At 52.9% G+C, this 13,769-nt stretch overlaps 1 protein-coding gene across 1 annotated transcript in view; it reads left to right on the top strand.

Annotated features, from left to right (window-relative positions):
* UMODL1 (uromodulin like 1) overlaps positions 1-13,769 on the top strand; it is a 66,790-nt gene that overhangs the window by 28,640 nt on the left and 24,381 nt on the right. Inside the window, exons 8-13 of the mRNA XM_023192012.2 lie at positions 1,263-1,375; positions 2,988-3,207; positions 5,134-5,271; positions 6,434-7,213; positions 9,103-9,360; positions 11,638-11,750. Coding sequence (XP_023047780.2) covers positions 1,263-1,375; positions 2,988-3,207; positions 5,134-5,271; positions 6,434-7,213; positions 9,103-9,360; positions 11,638-11,750 — 1,622 coding nt within the window. The remainder of the gene's footprint in view (positions 1-1,262; positions 1,376-2,987; positions 3,208-5,133; positions 5,272-6,433; positions 7,214-9,102; positions 9,361-11,637; positions 11,751-13,769) is intronic.

Below are 13,769 nucleotides of genomic sequence, written 5' to 3'. Positions count from 1 at the left end.
CCCCATCCCGCCAATCCCGTGCCCTCCTCACCCTCCCCATCCCGCCAACCCCGTGCCCTCAGGAAAATAATACCTACATTCCAATGTCAGGCACAGATAATTTGGAAGACTCTAGAAGGCTCCTGAATTACCAGCCTATTCCACTTCCCAGCCTTGATTTTCTTTCCTTTTCCAGATTATAAAAATGCCCTTCTTTTGTAGAGCCCTTTTTGAAGGAGCCCAATTTGCTTTAAAGGCCTTGTCTAATTCCACCTTGTCATGAGCCTGTGACGCCGGGAGGCAGCAGGGCAGTTGTTACAGTGGCACCTGATGCCCAGAGCCTCCAGGGAGTCCAATTCCCAGGGTCCTGGAGGAGGCCGCTGGTCCCTGAGGCTCTGTGATACATCGGGGCCTGAGAATCAGAGGCCACAAAGGGTGGTCCTCCATCTTGCTAAGATGGGAGATCACAGGGGCCCCAACTGGGAAATACACAATATACAACATTGGTGGCATTTCTGCAGCCTTAAGTGTGGCATGCATAGGTGACACAGTCTCTGATGGCCCGTAGTTTGCCAGCTGGGAGAAAGCCAGGGTGGGGCACAGCTGTGGGTGGCTGTTAGATAACCAGAGAAAGGTGCAGAATTGTGGCCGACCTGCTCCTGTGCCTGCCGATGCTTGGGTTGTGCATGCTGAGTTTCTTCTCATAATGAGAGACGAGTATTCCCGTGTCCCATCTTGAGCCTTTTTTCCATCTTTGCTTATGTCCAAAAATAATGCAACCTCCTTTGTAAGTGAGCAACCCTACCAGTTTGACTGGCAGAGTACGTTCTTGAGAGATGGGACTTTCAGAGCTAAATTCTGGAACGTCCCAGGCAGGTTGGAACCCTTTGGTCACCCTGATGTTGGGGCCCTGAGTAAGGGCCCTGTGTGAGTACCCGCTGGGCCCTGTGGTTGTGAATAGGGCAAAGGAAAGCAGCAGCCACCCCATGGGAAAGGACCCTCCATGCACTGGTTGAATCCCAGTTCCTGTGGGTATGGGCTGTGTGTGACGTTTGCACCTCAACACAAACGTCTCTGGGATGTCTCTGCCCTGGACATAAAAGTGGTTGTTTATTCTTTCGTTTCTTACATTTATTTCCCCCAATTAGGATACCTCAATCTAAGATTCATGCCCCAACCTATTAAAAAAAGTTCTCCGCCAAAGAGTAGACTTCATGGAAAACATTAACAGACAAGTGTGTGACTTTTGACCACAGGCTAATTTGTTTCACTGTCTGTCTCAGATGCCCAGGTGTTTGAAGTCACAATAAAGATTGTAAACCACAACCTGACAGAGAGGTTACTCAACCGCAGCAGCATGGAGTTCCAGGACTTTTCTAGACAACTGCTTCACGAGGTAAAGCCACAATGCAGACACAGAAATCTTTTCTTGGGTGTTCTGAGTGAGAACATCAAACACAAGCCAATTCCTGCCCAGCTCTTCCTCTGGGATTGTGGCAAAAATACATGTTACTGCAGCTTCAGGGGAGGCCAAACCCAAATCGCACAGTGATTACTCAGAAGCTTCCCCCCTGCTTTTATGGGGTGCTTAATCCAGATACGGGGCTGATACATCTTTAAAATATATACCTTTATTCAAATGGTCTACACCATTTAATCCTACTGCTGGATTTTCTGTGGAACCTTCTGTCTAAGGGCTCTGTCTTCCAGCTCTGGGGTAGCTTCATTAGCAAAGCGTTTACCAGCAATCACGGCATCCATTCCTCCCTCGTGACTAAAGGGGGACATCAGCAGACAGCCAGGGAGAAGCAAGCCAGTGGGAAGCACGTCTATCCACAGATGGTGCATTGGAGGGAAAAGTGACTTCCTAATCTGCCAAGAATCACATAAGGTCTGAGGTTTTATCCTCCCTGCAAACTAACAAGTGAGTCTACCACAGTGTCATGCATGCTGGCAGAAGACACGAGACTCCTGGGCCAGAGACCGAAGACTGTATCACTCACAGCACAGCAGGCAGCATGCATGTGCTGTTGTGCCAGTTCCCCTTCCTGTACCTGAGTCCCACAGAGGTGATGCAGAGGGCCCCAGGGGCATGAAGCACACAAAGTGAGTCTGCACCTGAGCTGAGGAACCCAACCCTAGGGCACCTGAATCTTTTATAATGGGTGCAAGCACTTGCTCCAGAAGGAGACATTATCTGTTACATCAGACAGTAACAAACCTGCCCTTTGCTTTGGAGGGAGCCATTATCTCTCCCTCCCAAGGCTGTTTACTATGCAAACATCCTTGGAAAGATAATCTGGAACAAAAGGGCAGTTAGTGCTTCTACTTGCAAGATGTGTAGAAATGCCAGACCCACAGAGGGTTGCTTCCCAACATTCGCCTGCAGGGGGAATCCAGTTTTCATTGTTTTCAGAGAACTCCCTCCCTTTTTTAATGTTAACTCACTTGTGTGTGCAAGTATGGGTTGGCAGAAAGGCGGGGAATCAGGCTGGTATCTTCCTTGCTTGGGCGTGGGTGACCCTAAGCACCTGGCTCTGTGTGCATGTTTTCTGCGGGATACAGCCTAGTAAGTGGGGGGACAGCTCCAAAGAGCCGTAGGCATTGTTCCTTGATGGGGCCTCTCCATCTATCAATCCGTTTATCAATCGATCCAATAGTCTTTCTCACACACTCACACAAATGACCTTCACACCAGTTTTCAGGACACTCAGAGGGGATTGTCCATCTGATGCTCCATGACTGGGAGCTTGATTGCAGTGGTCACTGTGAGTCCCCAGCACACACCAGCCAGGCCTGGCCGTCCCAGGGAAAGCCCAGCTAAGGTGCTGTGAATGGTCCTCTCTGCTTGCTCTGAGAGGTGGGTCGCTGGGTGCCTCCTCTTGATTATAGAGGAGAGAAATGGCTCCATGAACCATCCATTGATCACACCTGGAACCCTGCTTAACGGTCGTGAAGACGTTGATGGGCGTCTGCTGTCTGAGTAGCTGTTGCCTCTTCTTGGCTAGGTCGAGAGCTCCTTCCCGCCGGCGGTGTCTGACTTGTACCAAAGTGGGAAACTGAGAATGCAGATCGTGTCTCTCCAGGCGGGAAGCGTGGTCGTGAGGCTCAAGCTCACCGTGCAGGACCCTGGGGTTCCCGTGAGTGTCTCCACGCTGGCCCCCATGCTCCAGCCCCTGTTGGCAAGCACAGCATTCCAGATTGACCGGCAGGGGACACGTGTGCAAGGTACAGCCCAGCCACCCGCCCTGCTGCCTGGTGCCCTCCAGCTCAGAAATCCTCTTGGTGACTTTGAGTCAGTCTTTCCTTTATTTAAAAGGGTAGAGAAATGCAAATCCTATTCTATCTTCCTCCACCAGAACCGGGGGCCAGGGCAGTAGCCCTCAACAACCAGCCCACCTGGGGTCTCATCAGTCAGCCCAGGACCCTGAGTGAAATGGGGCTGGAAGGTCCTCTCGGGGGAAAGGGACAGAAGTTCACTGTGTCTGTGGTCAGGGCCCCCCAGCACTTCCAGGCAACTGGACAACTGCCCACATGTGGGTCTATTTCTTTTCTTTTCTTTTTTTTTTTGTTGGGACAGAGTTTTGCTCTTGTTGCCCAGGCTGGAGTGCAACGGCACGATCTCGGCTCACTGCAACCTCTGCCTCCTAGGTTCAAGTGATTCTCCTGCCTCAGCCTCTGCAGTAGCTGGGATTATAGGCGCCCGCCACCACACCTGGCTGTGGGGCCAATGGGAGCAGTGTGCAGCGTCCTGCCCTGGGCTCCTGCCTACTCTGCGCCCTTGCCTGGCCAGCCCGGGAGGGTGCAAAGGCTTGCTGGCAGCTCTTTCTGCTCCCACACCTGCCTCTTCCTGTGAACTGGAGGGCCAGCAAGCCTCTAGGCGTAATGCAAGACTAAATACAGCTGTCAGCGCCTTCCTCTGAGCTCACTTGGGAGCTGTCTGGGGGGACGGAGGAGTGAAGACTAGGTGAATCACCATACGCCAAAATAGACACGAGGTGCTTGGTGTTTTGAGCCAGCAGCTTGCTTGGTGCCTCTGCTGTCCTCCATGGACTGCAACCCAGCCAGCCTAGGCTCCAAACCCAACCTGGAGCACCCCTAGGAGAGTTACTGGTAAGCTGGAGGTTGAGTAGCACCCCAGGAAGAGGTGTGGGTTAGCACCAGCAGTGTTCTGATGGCAAGGCAGCCCCCAGGCCGTGCCAGGGTGGTGGCATAGCTGTTGTGGCCGCTGACGAGCTTGCTGTTCTCCAGGGAAGCTGCTTCTGTGGAGACCACAGGAAGCACAACAGAAAAAAAGCCACGAAATGAGACTCTGAGCACGCAGCGGCAGGGTTTTCTTTGCACAGAACTGAACTGGTCCCACATCGTGGCTTAAATTCCAACTGAATTGGAACTTCTGTGGCACGCTGGGCGTGAGTTCGTTCCTGAGTACCTCCACCGGCAGCTCCGCAGAAGCACAGAAGGCACTGTCACCACCCAGCGGGGCCCGGCCCCTGATGAGCTCAGCCACCCCCTGGAACTACATTGTCCTTGTCCTCCCCATTTCTCCCCAAGGCGGGCCCTCCAGTGACATCACGTCACATGTCTTTGGGGCAGAGGAGGGAGAGCTCACCTGTGGAGACACCTGGGTGCTCTAGAATGGCGTGGGAAGTTCATGTTATACTCAGGCGGACCCCACCCCCGGCGTGGAAAGCTCATGTTATACTCAGGAGGACACCCACCCCTGGCATGGAAAGCTCATGTTATACTCAGCTGGACCGCACCCCCGGCTCAGTTACTTTTCTATGTCTTGGTTGAGACACTAAGTATTGGAGAATGTTGGCACATCAAAGAGAGAGGAGAAAGCATTTCAACTTTTGGGGTGTGGAAACAGAGAATAAAGAAGAAAGGGTTAGATGCGCACCTGTGGGTGCTAATATCATCCAAAGGAACCAACATTTCCTAATCTTTGCCCCCAAATAAGCCAACCGATGTGAAGGTGGGCACGGGCAGGCCATAAGCTTGTCATGAGAGTGTTGGACGAATGCCCCACGTCTGCCCCAAAAGTGCCCCTGCTCCCAGCCGTTCACTGCAAAGATGGCTAGGAAGGGTCTGTCTTCGGATCACTCTCTGGCCATTTTCTCATGGGTTTTGTCTTGTGTCTACCCCTGGCAGACTGGGACGAGTGTGTGGACAGCGCAGAGCACGACTGCTCGCCGGCTGCCTGGTGCATCAACCTGGAGGGCTCCTACACCTGCCAGTGCCGCACCACCAGGGACGCCACCCCTTCCCGCGCAGGCCGGGCCTGTGAGGGTACGTGTCGACCCCCCTGCCAACTCTGGGGAGGCCCCCTGCCCGAGAATCTGGGAGTGGGGCAAGGTCCAATGCTCCATCGGCACAGCGCTGAGGACCTATGGTAATGTTAGGGACCTACAGAAATGTTTTCATTTCAATTTCTTTTAAAATCAGAAGAAAGAAATTAATAGAAGGATAGTAAATATACATAAAACAATGAATCTAGCCTGGATTACACTCGTCGCCATCCAGATGTCATTATAAAATGTAAGTTTTGATAGATTTTTAAGTGGAGGGGTGCAGGGGTCCATGAAGGCCAAGTTCCTTGGGTCCACAGAAGTCAGGATGCAGCCCGGGGCAAGGGATTCCTCCCTAGGTGGCCTGGAGCCCAAGAAGGGGTGGAAGCCCAGAGAAGCTGGAGAGGGGCTCGATGGGGGCCGCTGAGCTCTAGTCCTGCTGTATCAGCCCCCAGTCTTTACTGTGGGCCAGTTCTGATGAGAGGGTTGGGGATACCTGGGGTGCTGAGCTGAGCAGCAGGAGGAGGCCACGTGGGGACCTAAAAGGCAGTGACTGATGAGCCATGTTGGCCCGGATGCAGGCATGGCCGAGGTGCCCAGCCACCGGCTTGCCAGCCCCCGCTGAGGCCTTTCTAGCTGGAAGGAGCAGCCGACACCTGTTCTCTGGTGAGAATGTTCCTCAGACACTGCGAGTGCTGCTCTGCTTCCTAACACCCACAGCTTGTCTTCTCCTGTTTTTCTTATTTGCCTAATGTCCTGCAAGTCGATGACAGCATCCAGCACCAAGTCCCACACTGAGCACAAATGTGGGGGAAGTTGTCCCATTTTCCCAGAGTCCTGATGGATTAATCCGAGGCCTGTGAGAACCAAGCCCTGCATTCAAGTCCGGGTTTTGTAGCCCCCCGGGTGGATCCCTCACCCTCAGCTTCAGTCTCTTCATTTATCCAGTAGAGAGGCGTGACTTGCCTTCGGAGATTCCCGGGGAGCCTGCAAACATGAGCCCATTAAACTCTCCCAAATGCTGGCTGAAGCCGCCTGCGTCCCTGGCCAGGTCCACGCGGGGATGCAGAGCAGTCCTGCTGGGCGGCTGTGCTGCCCTCCTGGGAGGGCTCTTAGTCATGGGTGGGATCCAGCAGGCTCTGACAGTGGATGTTTCTTGGCAGGTGACCTGGTGAGCCCCACGGACAATGGGCTATCTGTGGCGACAGGGGTAACGGCCCCAGGTCTTGGCACAGGAACAGCAGCCCTCGGCCTAGAGAACTTGTCACCCAGCCCTGGGCACCCTCAGGGCACCCCGGCAGCAGGCCAGGACTGGGTCCCAGGGCCCCCGTCCAGGAGAGGGGGCAGCAGTGTGGTCGGGTATGACAGGAACAGCACAGGAAAAGGCGAGGAGCAGGAGGCGCCCAGCACTGCCCTGGGTCTGGGGATGGACCAGGGGAGCCCCAGCGAGGTGAACCCCAGCCAGGGGAGCCTCAGACAGGTGAGCCCCAGCCAGGGGAGCCCCAGCCAGGGGAGCACCAGCCAGGGGAGCCCCAGCCAGGGGAGCCCCAGCCAGGGGAGCATCAGCCAGGTGAGCACCAGCCAGGGGAGCACCAGCCAGGGGAGCCCCAGCCAGGGGAGCCCCGGTCATAGGAACACTACTGGGGTGATAGGCACCACCTCCTCCCCGAAGGCTCCTGGGTCAACCCACAGCTTCCCTCCTGGGGCCACAGATGGCCCACTGGCCCTCCCTGGACAGCTACTGGGGAACTCCACCATGGAGCCACCCTCCTGGCCTTCCCCCACTGAAGACCCCACCGGCCACGTCATGTGGCATGCCACCCGTTCCACATGGGAAACACTTCTGAATCCCACGTGGCTGCAAAATGAGGACAGTGGACCCTCCGGTTCCGTAGACCTGCCATCGACCCCCACCCTCACACCTCTGAAGACCCCCGCCTGTGGTGAGTTCCTCGAATGGTGCATGGGGACTAGGACTAATAGGACCCATAGCCTGTGTGAGCCTCTGGTGGCAAAGCTCCCGCAGCCGTGGTCGCAGGCTGCTAGCAATGCTCAGGCAGCATCCTCATCTTGTGCGTGAGGAAACGGAGGCGCCCAGCAGCTGGTTTCTGGTTGAGTTAGGAAGACAGCTTGGTCCTCTTGCCTGTCCCAGCCCTCTCTTCCCCACATCTTAGGGCTCCCTGTCTGCAGCCGCTGGGGCAGAGGTCTGCCTTCAGGAGCAGGCACTGGGGCTTACTTGTCGCATTAGGTACTGGAGCCATCCCCTGAGGCATTGACCACCCCCGCTGTCCTGCCTCCTAGCAGAGCTGTGCCCCCGCCTGCCCCAGCCCCAATCAGTGTGATGACACCCCCACAACAACTCTACATCCCCCAGTAATGCTGCCCCTCCCATAGCTGTTCTGCACCCCTCCGTTGTTCCGTCATCCTGCCAAGCATTCTGCAGCCCTGCAGCTGCTCTGCACACCAAGGTGTGCTGCACCCCAGCTTTTCTGCACCCCCGGCTCTTCTGTACTCCCAGCTGTTCTACACTTCCTCAGTGGTTCTGTCTCCCCAGCTGTTCTGTATCTGCCCAGCTGTTCTATATGCCCCAGAGATTCTGCATCTCCCCAGCTGTTCTGTGTCTGCCCAGCTGTTCTATATGCCTCAGATTCTGCATCTCCCCAGCTGTTCTATATCTGCCCAGCTGTTCTATATGTCTCAGAGATTCTGCATCTCCCCAGCTGTTCTGTATGTTCCCTGCTGTTCTGCATCTGCCCAGTTGTTGTATACGCCCCAGAGATTCTGCATCTCCCCAGCTGTTCTGTGTCTCCCCAGCTGCTTTGTATCTGCCCAGCTGTTCTATATGCCCCAGAGATTCTACATCTCCCCAACTCTTCTGTGTCTCCCCAGCTGTTCTGCACCTCCATAGGTGTTCTGCACTTTCCCAGCTGCTTTGTGCTCCCTCAGCTGTTCTACACCCACGGTTCTGTACTTCCCCAGCTGCTCTTCACCCCAGATGTTGAACTTCCACAGATGCTCTGCATTGTCAGCTGTTCTACACCCCCAGTTGTTTTTTTACCCCCTAAGTGTTCTGTACCCACGTCTGCTCTACACATCCAGGGTTCCTGTACCCCTCAGCTGTTCTGCACCTCTAGTCATACCGTAACCCCAGCAGTTCCATGTTACCTGTGGAAGATTGAGCCATCACCAAGCCCCCAGGTGACATCTCAGGAGAGTCACAGCAGCTCTGTGCAGGAATTGGGTCTTGGCCATGACAGCCCTGTGAGCTTGCAGAGCTAGTCTCCCTCTGGATTTCATGCTAATGAACTGTTAAATGTGATCTTCCTCAATGCATTTCCTCTGCTAAGCAGGCTCTAAGACTAAACTCTTAAGCCCATGTAAGTCAGTATTACCGAGGGACGTGAGGTCTTCCTGTAAGAATGGTTCTCTAGCCAGCATTGTCACCAATATCGACCCCGAGTTGGATCCTGGGTAAATCCACCCAGGGGTCAAGAGTAGACGGTCCATCTGAGGCGCCATCAAGAATCTGCTCAAGAGGCCTTCATTTTGGGGAGTCCAGGGGCCTCAGGGATGTCTATGAGCCATTTGCTGAAACAAAACCAAACCAGAAGCCATTTGCTATCACCCCGAGGAGGGGCAAGGATGCAGGCCCAGAAAGCCCGGGCTTGGGAGGTTTATACAGGATCCTACTCACCCATCACCTTGGCGGCCATCACCTGCAAATCGCTCATGTCCCCATGGTGATAAATTTGATTTTTGGCATTGGGCGAGGCTTCTTTTCTCCTAGAAATGGCTTGATTTTTAATTTTGGTGTTTCTATTCCACTTCCCAGTTCCTGTCTCCATTGGGAGGATCATGGTCTCCAATGTGACCAGCACCAGCTTCCACCTGGCGTGGGAGGCAGGTCTTGCTTTGGACTCTGCCTTCCAGCTCACTCTGACTTCCGCACGGAGCCGCACCGTGGTCCTAGAGACCTGGAACACGAGTGTGACACTGTCAGGGCTGGAGCCTGGGGTCTTGCACCTGGTTGAGATCGTGGCCAAAGCATGTGGGAAAGAAGGTGCCAGAGCTCATCTGAAAGTGAGGACAGGTAATGGGCTTCCATTTGGTTTTTTGTTTTTTGGTTTTTTTTTGAGACGAAGTCTAGCTCTGTCGCCCAGGCTAGAGTGCAGTGGCGTGATCTCAGCTCACTGCAGGCTCTGCCTTCCGGGTTGACGCCATTCTCCTGCCTCAGCCTCCCGAGTAGCTGGGACTACATGCACCCGCCACCACGCCTGGCTAATTTTTTTGTATTTTTAGTAGAGACGGGGTTTCACCGTGTTAGCCGGGATGGTCTTGATCTCCTGACCTCATGATCCGCCCGCCTCGGCCTCCCATTTGTTTTCAAAGAGAGGAATAAAAAGTCTGAAAAAGACTTTCCATGGGTTAAGGCTTAAGAGAGCTGGATTAGTTTGTGGGCTGCTAGGTGTCATTGTTCCTCTCAGCTTAGGGACATCTGGCTGGCTTCAGCAGGCATGCAACGACAGCCAGGCAGGAGGTGGCTTATTCAGGAAAAGGCATTAGGCAACCCGCAGGCTCTGAGGCGGCGGCAGAGTGCTGCAGACTGTGCCTGGGAGGCGGTGGGTGTGGCTCCCCAGTGTCCTCTTGGGGAAGCAACTCATCTGTTGGGCTGCATCCACTCCCTCTGATCTCAACAGTCTCAGAGGGCTTGGCTTTCAGGAAGGATCTCAACCGAAAATCGGCAGTCCCACGGATGATCTGTGAGCAGCCCGCCGGAGCCCGGGGCCACAAACTAAAGAATTAAGCAATAATGAATCAAATATAGACTCCACTGCGTTCAAGCTGGGCGGTGACAACATTACATATATTTGGATGAAATTCCTCTTTTCTTTTCATTAGCATCGTCACCTGGGTATTTTCTTACGTGTACCTTACCTGGATAGTCAAGGGCATGTCTGATGTTGCAGGCTGGTTTTCACACCGTGGCAGGTTCCCAAGTGTTGGTAGCAGTGGTCTGCACAGTAGGGTGTGCACCCCTTGAGGAAGGTGTAAGATGGTTTTCACACCATGGGCAGCATTGATAGCAGTGGTCTGCATGGTGGGGCACACACCCCTTGAGGGAGGCATGAGATGGCCTATTGGGATGCAGTGATAGAAGCTGAGAACTTCTATGTCTGTACTTTAAAGTACTAATCAGCCATGGCCTGAGAAATTAGAGCACAGAGGGAGTGCATGAAGTGAACTGTGCAAGTTCACGAGCAGCTGGAGAAGAGGGAGATCAGTGCTGGCTGGACGGTCAGGCAGGGTGGCCCTGGGGTCTGAGAACCAGAGTTGGGCCACTGAAGGTCTCAGCTGCTTTGGACGGGACAGGCTGCATGGGGGACCTGAACATGTGGGCAGGCTTATACCTGCTCTCACCTGTGCACCTGTCCTGCTATTGATGGCTTTCAGACTGGGTTGCCCATGCCAGCGATGGAGACTCAACCAGAGGCCCTTAGGGGCAGCCACAAAAATGATCTCAAGGATGGAGAGTTTGGGGTTCCCCCAGGAATGCATAGCAGAATGGCTCTGTGGTTTGTCTTAAGCCTGAGTGAGAAGCTCTGGGGAGATGGACTCTAAGCCCCCTGAGGGGAGAGCTGTGTCTTTCTCCTTCACTGTCTAGAACGCCTCTGGCACATGGCAGCTGCTTCACAAATATTTGGTGAGGGACTGACTGAACACCGGGGTGGCTGCCATGCCAGGGCCAGGATGGGGTGGTGACATTCCTGGACCACATTTGTGTGCCACATACTCCTAGAAGCCCTCCACGGAGGGAAAATATTCAGATGGAACAGATGATGCCAAAACAGGGACTGCCCATAGACGAGGGGAGGTGGGGCTGCTGGGGGAGGAAGAAGGGCTGGCTCTAAACAAGACCCCTGGGCACCCTGTGGCCCTGTGGACTCTGAGCAGAGGCCTGGCCAGGGCTCTAAGTCCTGGTGTACCTGGGACAGCCCAGTTTGTACCTGTGGCCCTGGCAAAGTTATTTAATGGTGCCTCCACATGCTTCAAGTCATGCCAGCTTGCTGGTAAATTGTTTGAACGCCCCAGCATGGGTAACGGCAGCAAGGAAGGAAGGGTATGTGTGTTGAGGACACAGTTGCAGGGGCCGAGCTGGCTCCGTCCTCTGGAAGGTTCTCCCACTGTGTCCTGTGTCCTCTGGCATCTGATGGACTGTGTCACTGAGCCCTGGCACTATTCCTTCTTTCTAGAACACAGGGTGGCCTTGGTGTGATGCTCTTCACGGACATGAAAATACGCTTATTAATATTGAAATGTTACTTTGTTATCTAATACATTCCAAATGTGCTTATCCTCCATCCTGCAGCGGCCCGGAAGCTCACTGGAAAGGTCAGAATCGCAAATGTCAGGTACTCAGAATCCTTTTGCAACGCAAGCAGCCAGGAGTATCGAGATTTCCTAGAACTGTTCTTCAGGACGGTGAGTTGGTGATATCAGCCCTTAATTCCTTTCAGGAGGGAAAGGGTGGAAGGCTGATAGAATTCTAGGTTAGGCGCGGTGGCTCACGCCTATAATCCTAGCACTTTGGGAGGCAGAGGCAGGCAGATTGCCCAAGCTCAGGAGTTCGAGACCAGCCTGGGCAACATGGCAAAACCTCATCTCCACCAAAAAAATACAAAAAATTAGTCTGTCATGGTGGCTCATGTTTGTGATCTCAGCTACTCAGGAGGCTAAGGCAGGAAAGTCTGTTGAACCCAGGAGGCAGAGGTTGTAGTAAGCTGAGATCATGCCACTGCACTCCAGCCTGGACAGCAGAGTGAGACCCTGTGTAAAAAAAAAAAAAAAATTCTAGTCTCATCCAACTAAGAATTTGACTTATAGGTCCTATGAGCTCTTCATTTCTGAAGGAAGCCATGACTATAAGCTCTGGCCTGGCTCCCTGAGTGTCTCTGGATCTGCCCTGGCAAAGACACGGTCAGCAGACAGCAGGCACCGCTCTTCCTCTGCTGCATCCTTATTTCACATGCTTTTCTGTCCAGGGAAATCTGTTTCTCAATTGTGGAACCTATGAAGCAGAAAGTCCCTCCATGTTTTTTTTTTTTAAACCTGTAAGAAATGAGATTTATTTCATAGACCATAAAATCTACACTTTTAAACTGTACAATTCAGTGGTTTAGACTATTTTGCAAAATTGTGCAACCATCACCACTAATTCCAGAACACTTTCATCACCCAAAAAGGAACTTCATTAGAAGCCGCTCCCAGCTGGGCACGGTGGCTCACACCTGTAATCCCAGCACTTTGGGAGGCTGAGGCGGGTGGATCACCTGAGGTCAGGAGTTTGAGACCAGCCTGGTCAACATGGTGAAACCCTATCTGTACTACAAATACAAAAATTAGCCAGGCGTGGTGACGGGTGCCTGTAATCCCAGGTACTCAGGAGGCTGAGGCAGGAGAATCGCTTGAAACCAGGAGGCAGGGGTTGCAGTGAGCTGAGATCGTGCCACTGCACTCCAGCCTAGGCAACAGAGCAAGACCCCATCTCAAAAAAAAAAAAAAAAAAAGGAAGTCATTCTCTCTCACCACTTCCTCCCGCTCCTGGTAATCACTAATCTGCTTTTTATCTCTATGGATTTGCCCATTGTGGACATTGTACAGAAATAGAATCGTACAATATGTGACTTTTTGTGTCTGGCTTCTTTCAGTTAAAATGAGGTTTTCGGATTTCATCCACGTGGCAGCATGTGTCAGTACCACATTCCTTGTTATGGCTGGGACATAACCCATGCAGGCTCATCCATTCATTCGCTGAGGGCACTGGGCGGCTCCCGCCTCTGTCTGTTATAAATAGTGCTGCAATGCCCCTGCCTCAAAGAAAGTTCTTTTCCTGCTCTTTCCTGCATTCCTCCCCGCCATCCCCTCAGCATTCTCTGGGACGCTGTCTGTTACCATTTAGTGACACGCCTTCTTGTGGACTTTTTGAGGTAGAGGGAGTGCCCTTGTCATAATCTAGTGATTTTGTTTGCGTGGAATCTCACATTGTAGATTTCTTGAATCTGGGAGTTTAAAACTCAGCAGAGAGAGGTATGACATTGCCGCCTAGTGGCCTGTTGTACTAATATTGCAGCAGGACTGCAAACCCCAGCGCTTCACCCACAGATAAGATTCAGCTGCCTTTGGGACCGGCCTCAGTGGCTTAGCTCGTTCCCAGCTCCTGGTTTGTGCATTCAAGAATCGTTGATGGTTTGATTAATAATATGGTTTGATTAATAATGTGATTTCATTGATAAGGTTAAATAGTAGTTACAATATTAAACAACAAACACCGAATCCTTCCACCTGGCTCTAGTGGTCAAACGAGGCAGCTCCATTTCCTTCCCAAGTTTCTTGATTAATCTTTCCTCTTTGAACCATTTCTTCCTTTGCCTATTTTTGGGGATGTTGTTTTTCTGTTTGCCTAGAATTTCAGGACAGCAAATAATTACACAACTTAATCAC

Source organism: Piliocolobus tephrosceles, chromosome 19 (genome assembly GCF_002776525.5).
Source record: "Piliocolobus tephrosceles isolate RC106 chromosome 19, ASM277652v3, whole genome shotgun sequence".
In the NCBI taxonomy this organism is placed as follows: domain Eukaryota; kingdom Metazoa; phylum Chordata; class Mammalia; order Primates; family Cercopithecidae; genus Piliocolobus; species Piliocolobus tephrosceles.
The sequence above is the reverse complement of the archived record's forward strand: the minus strand, read 5'-3'. Positions and strand labels throughout refer to the sequence as shown.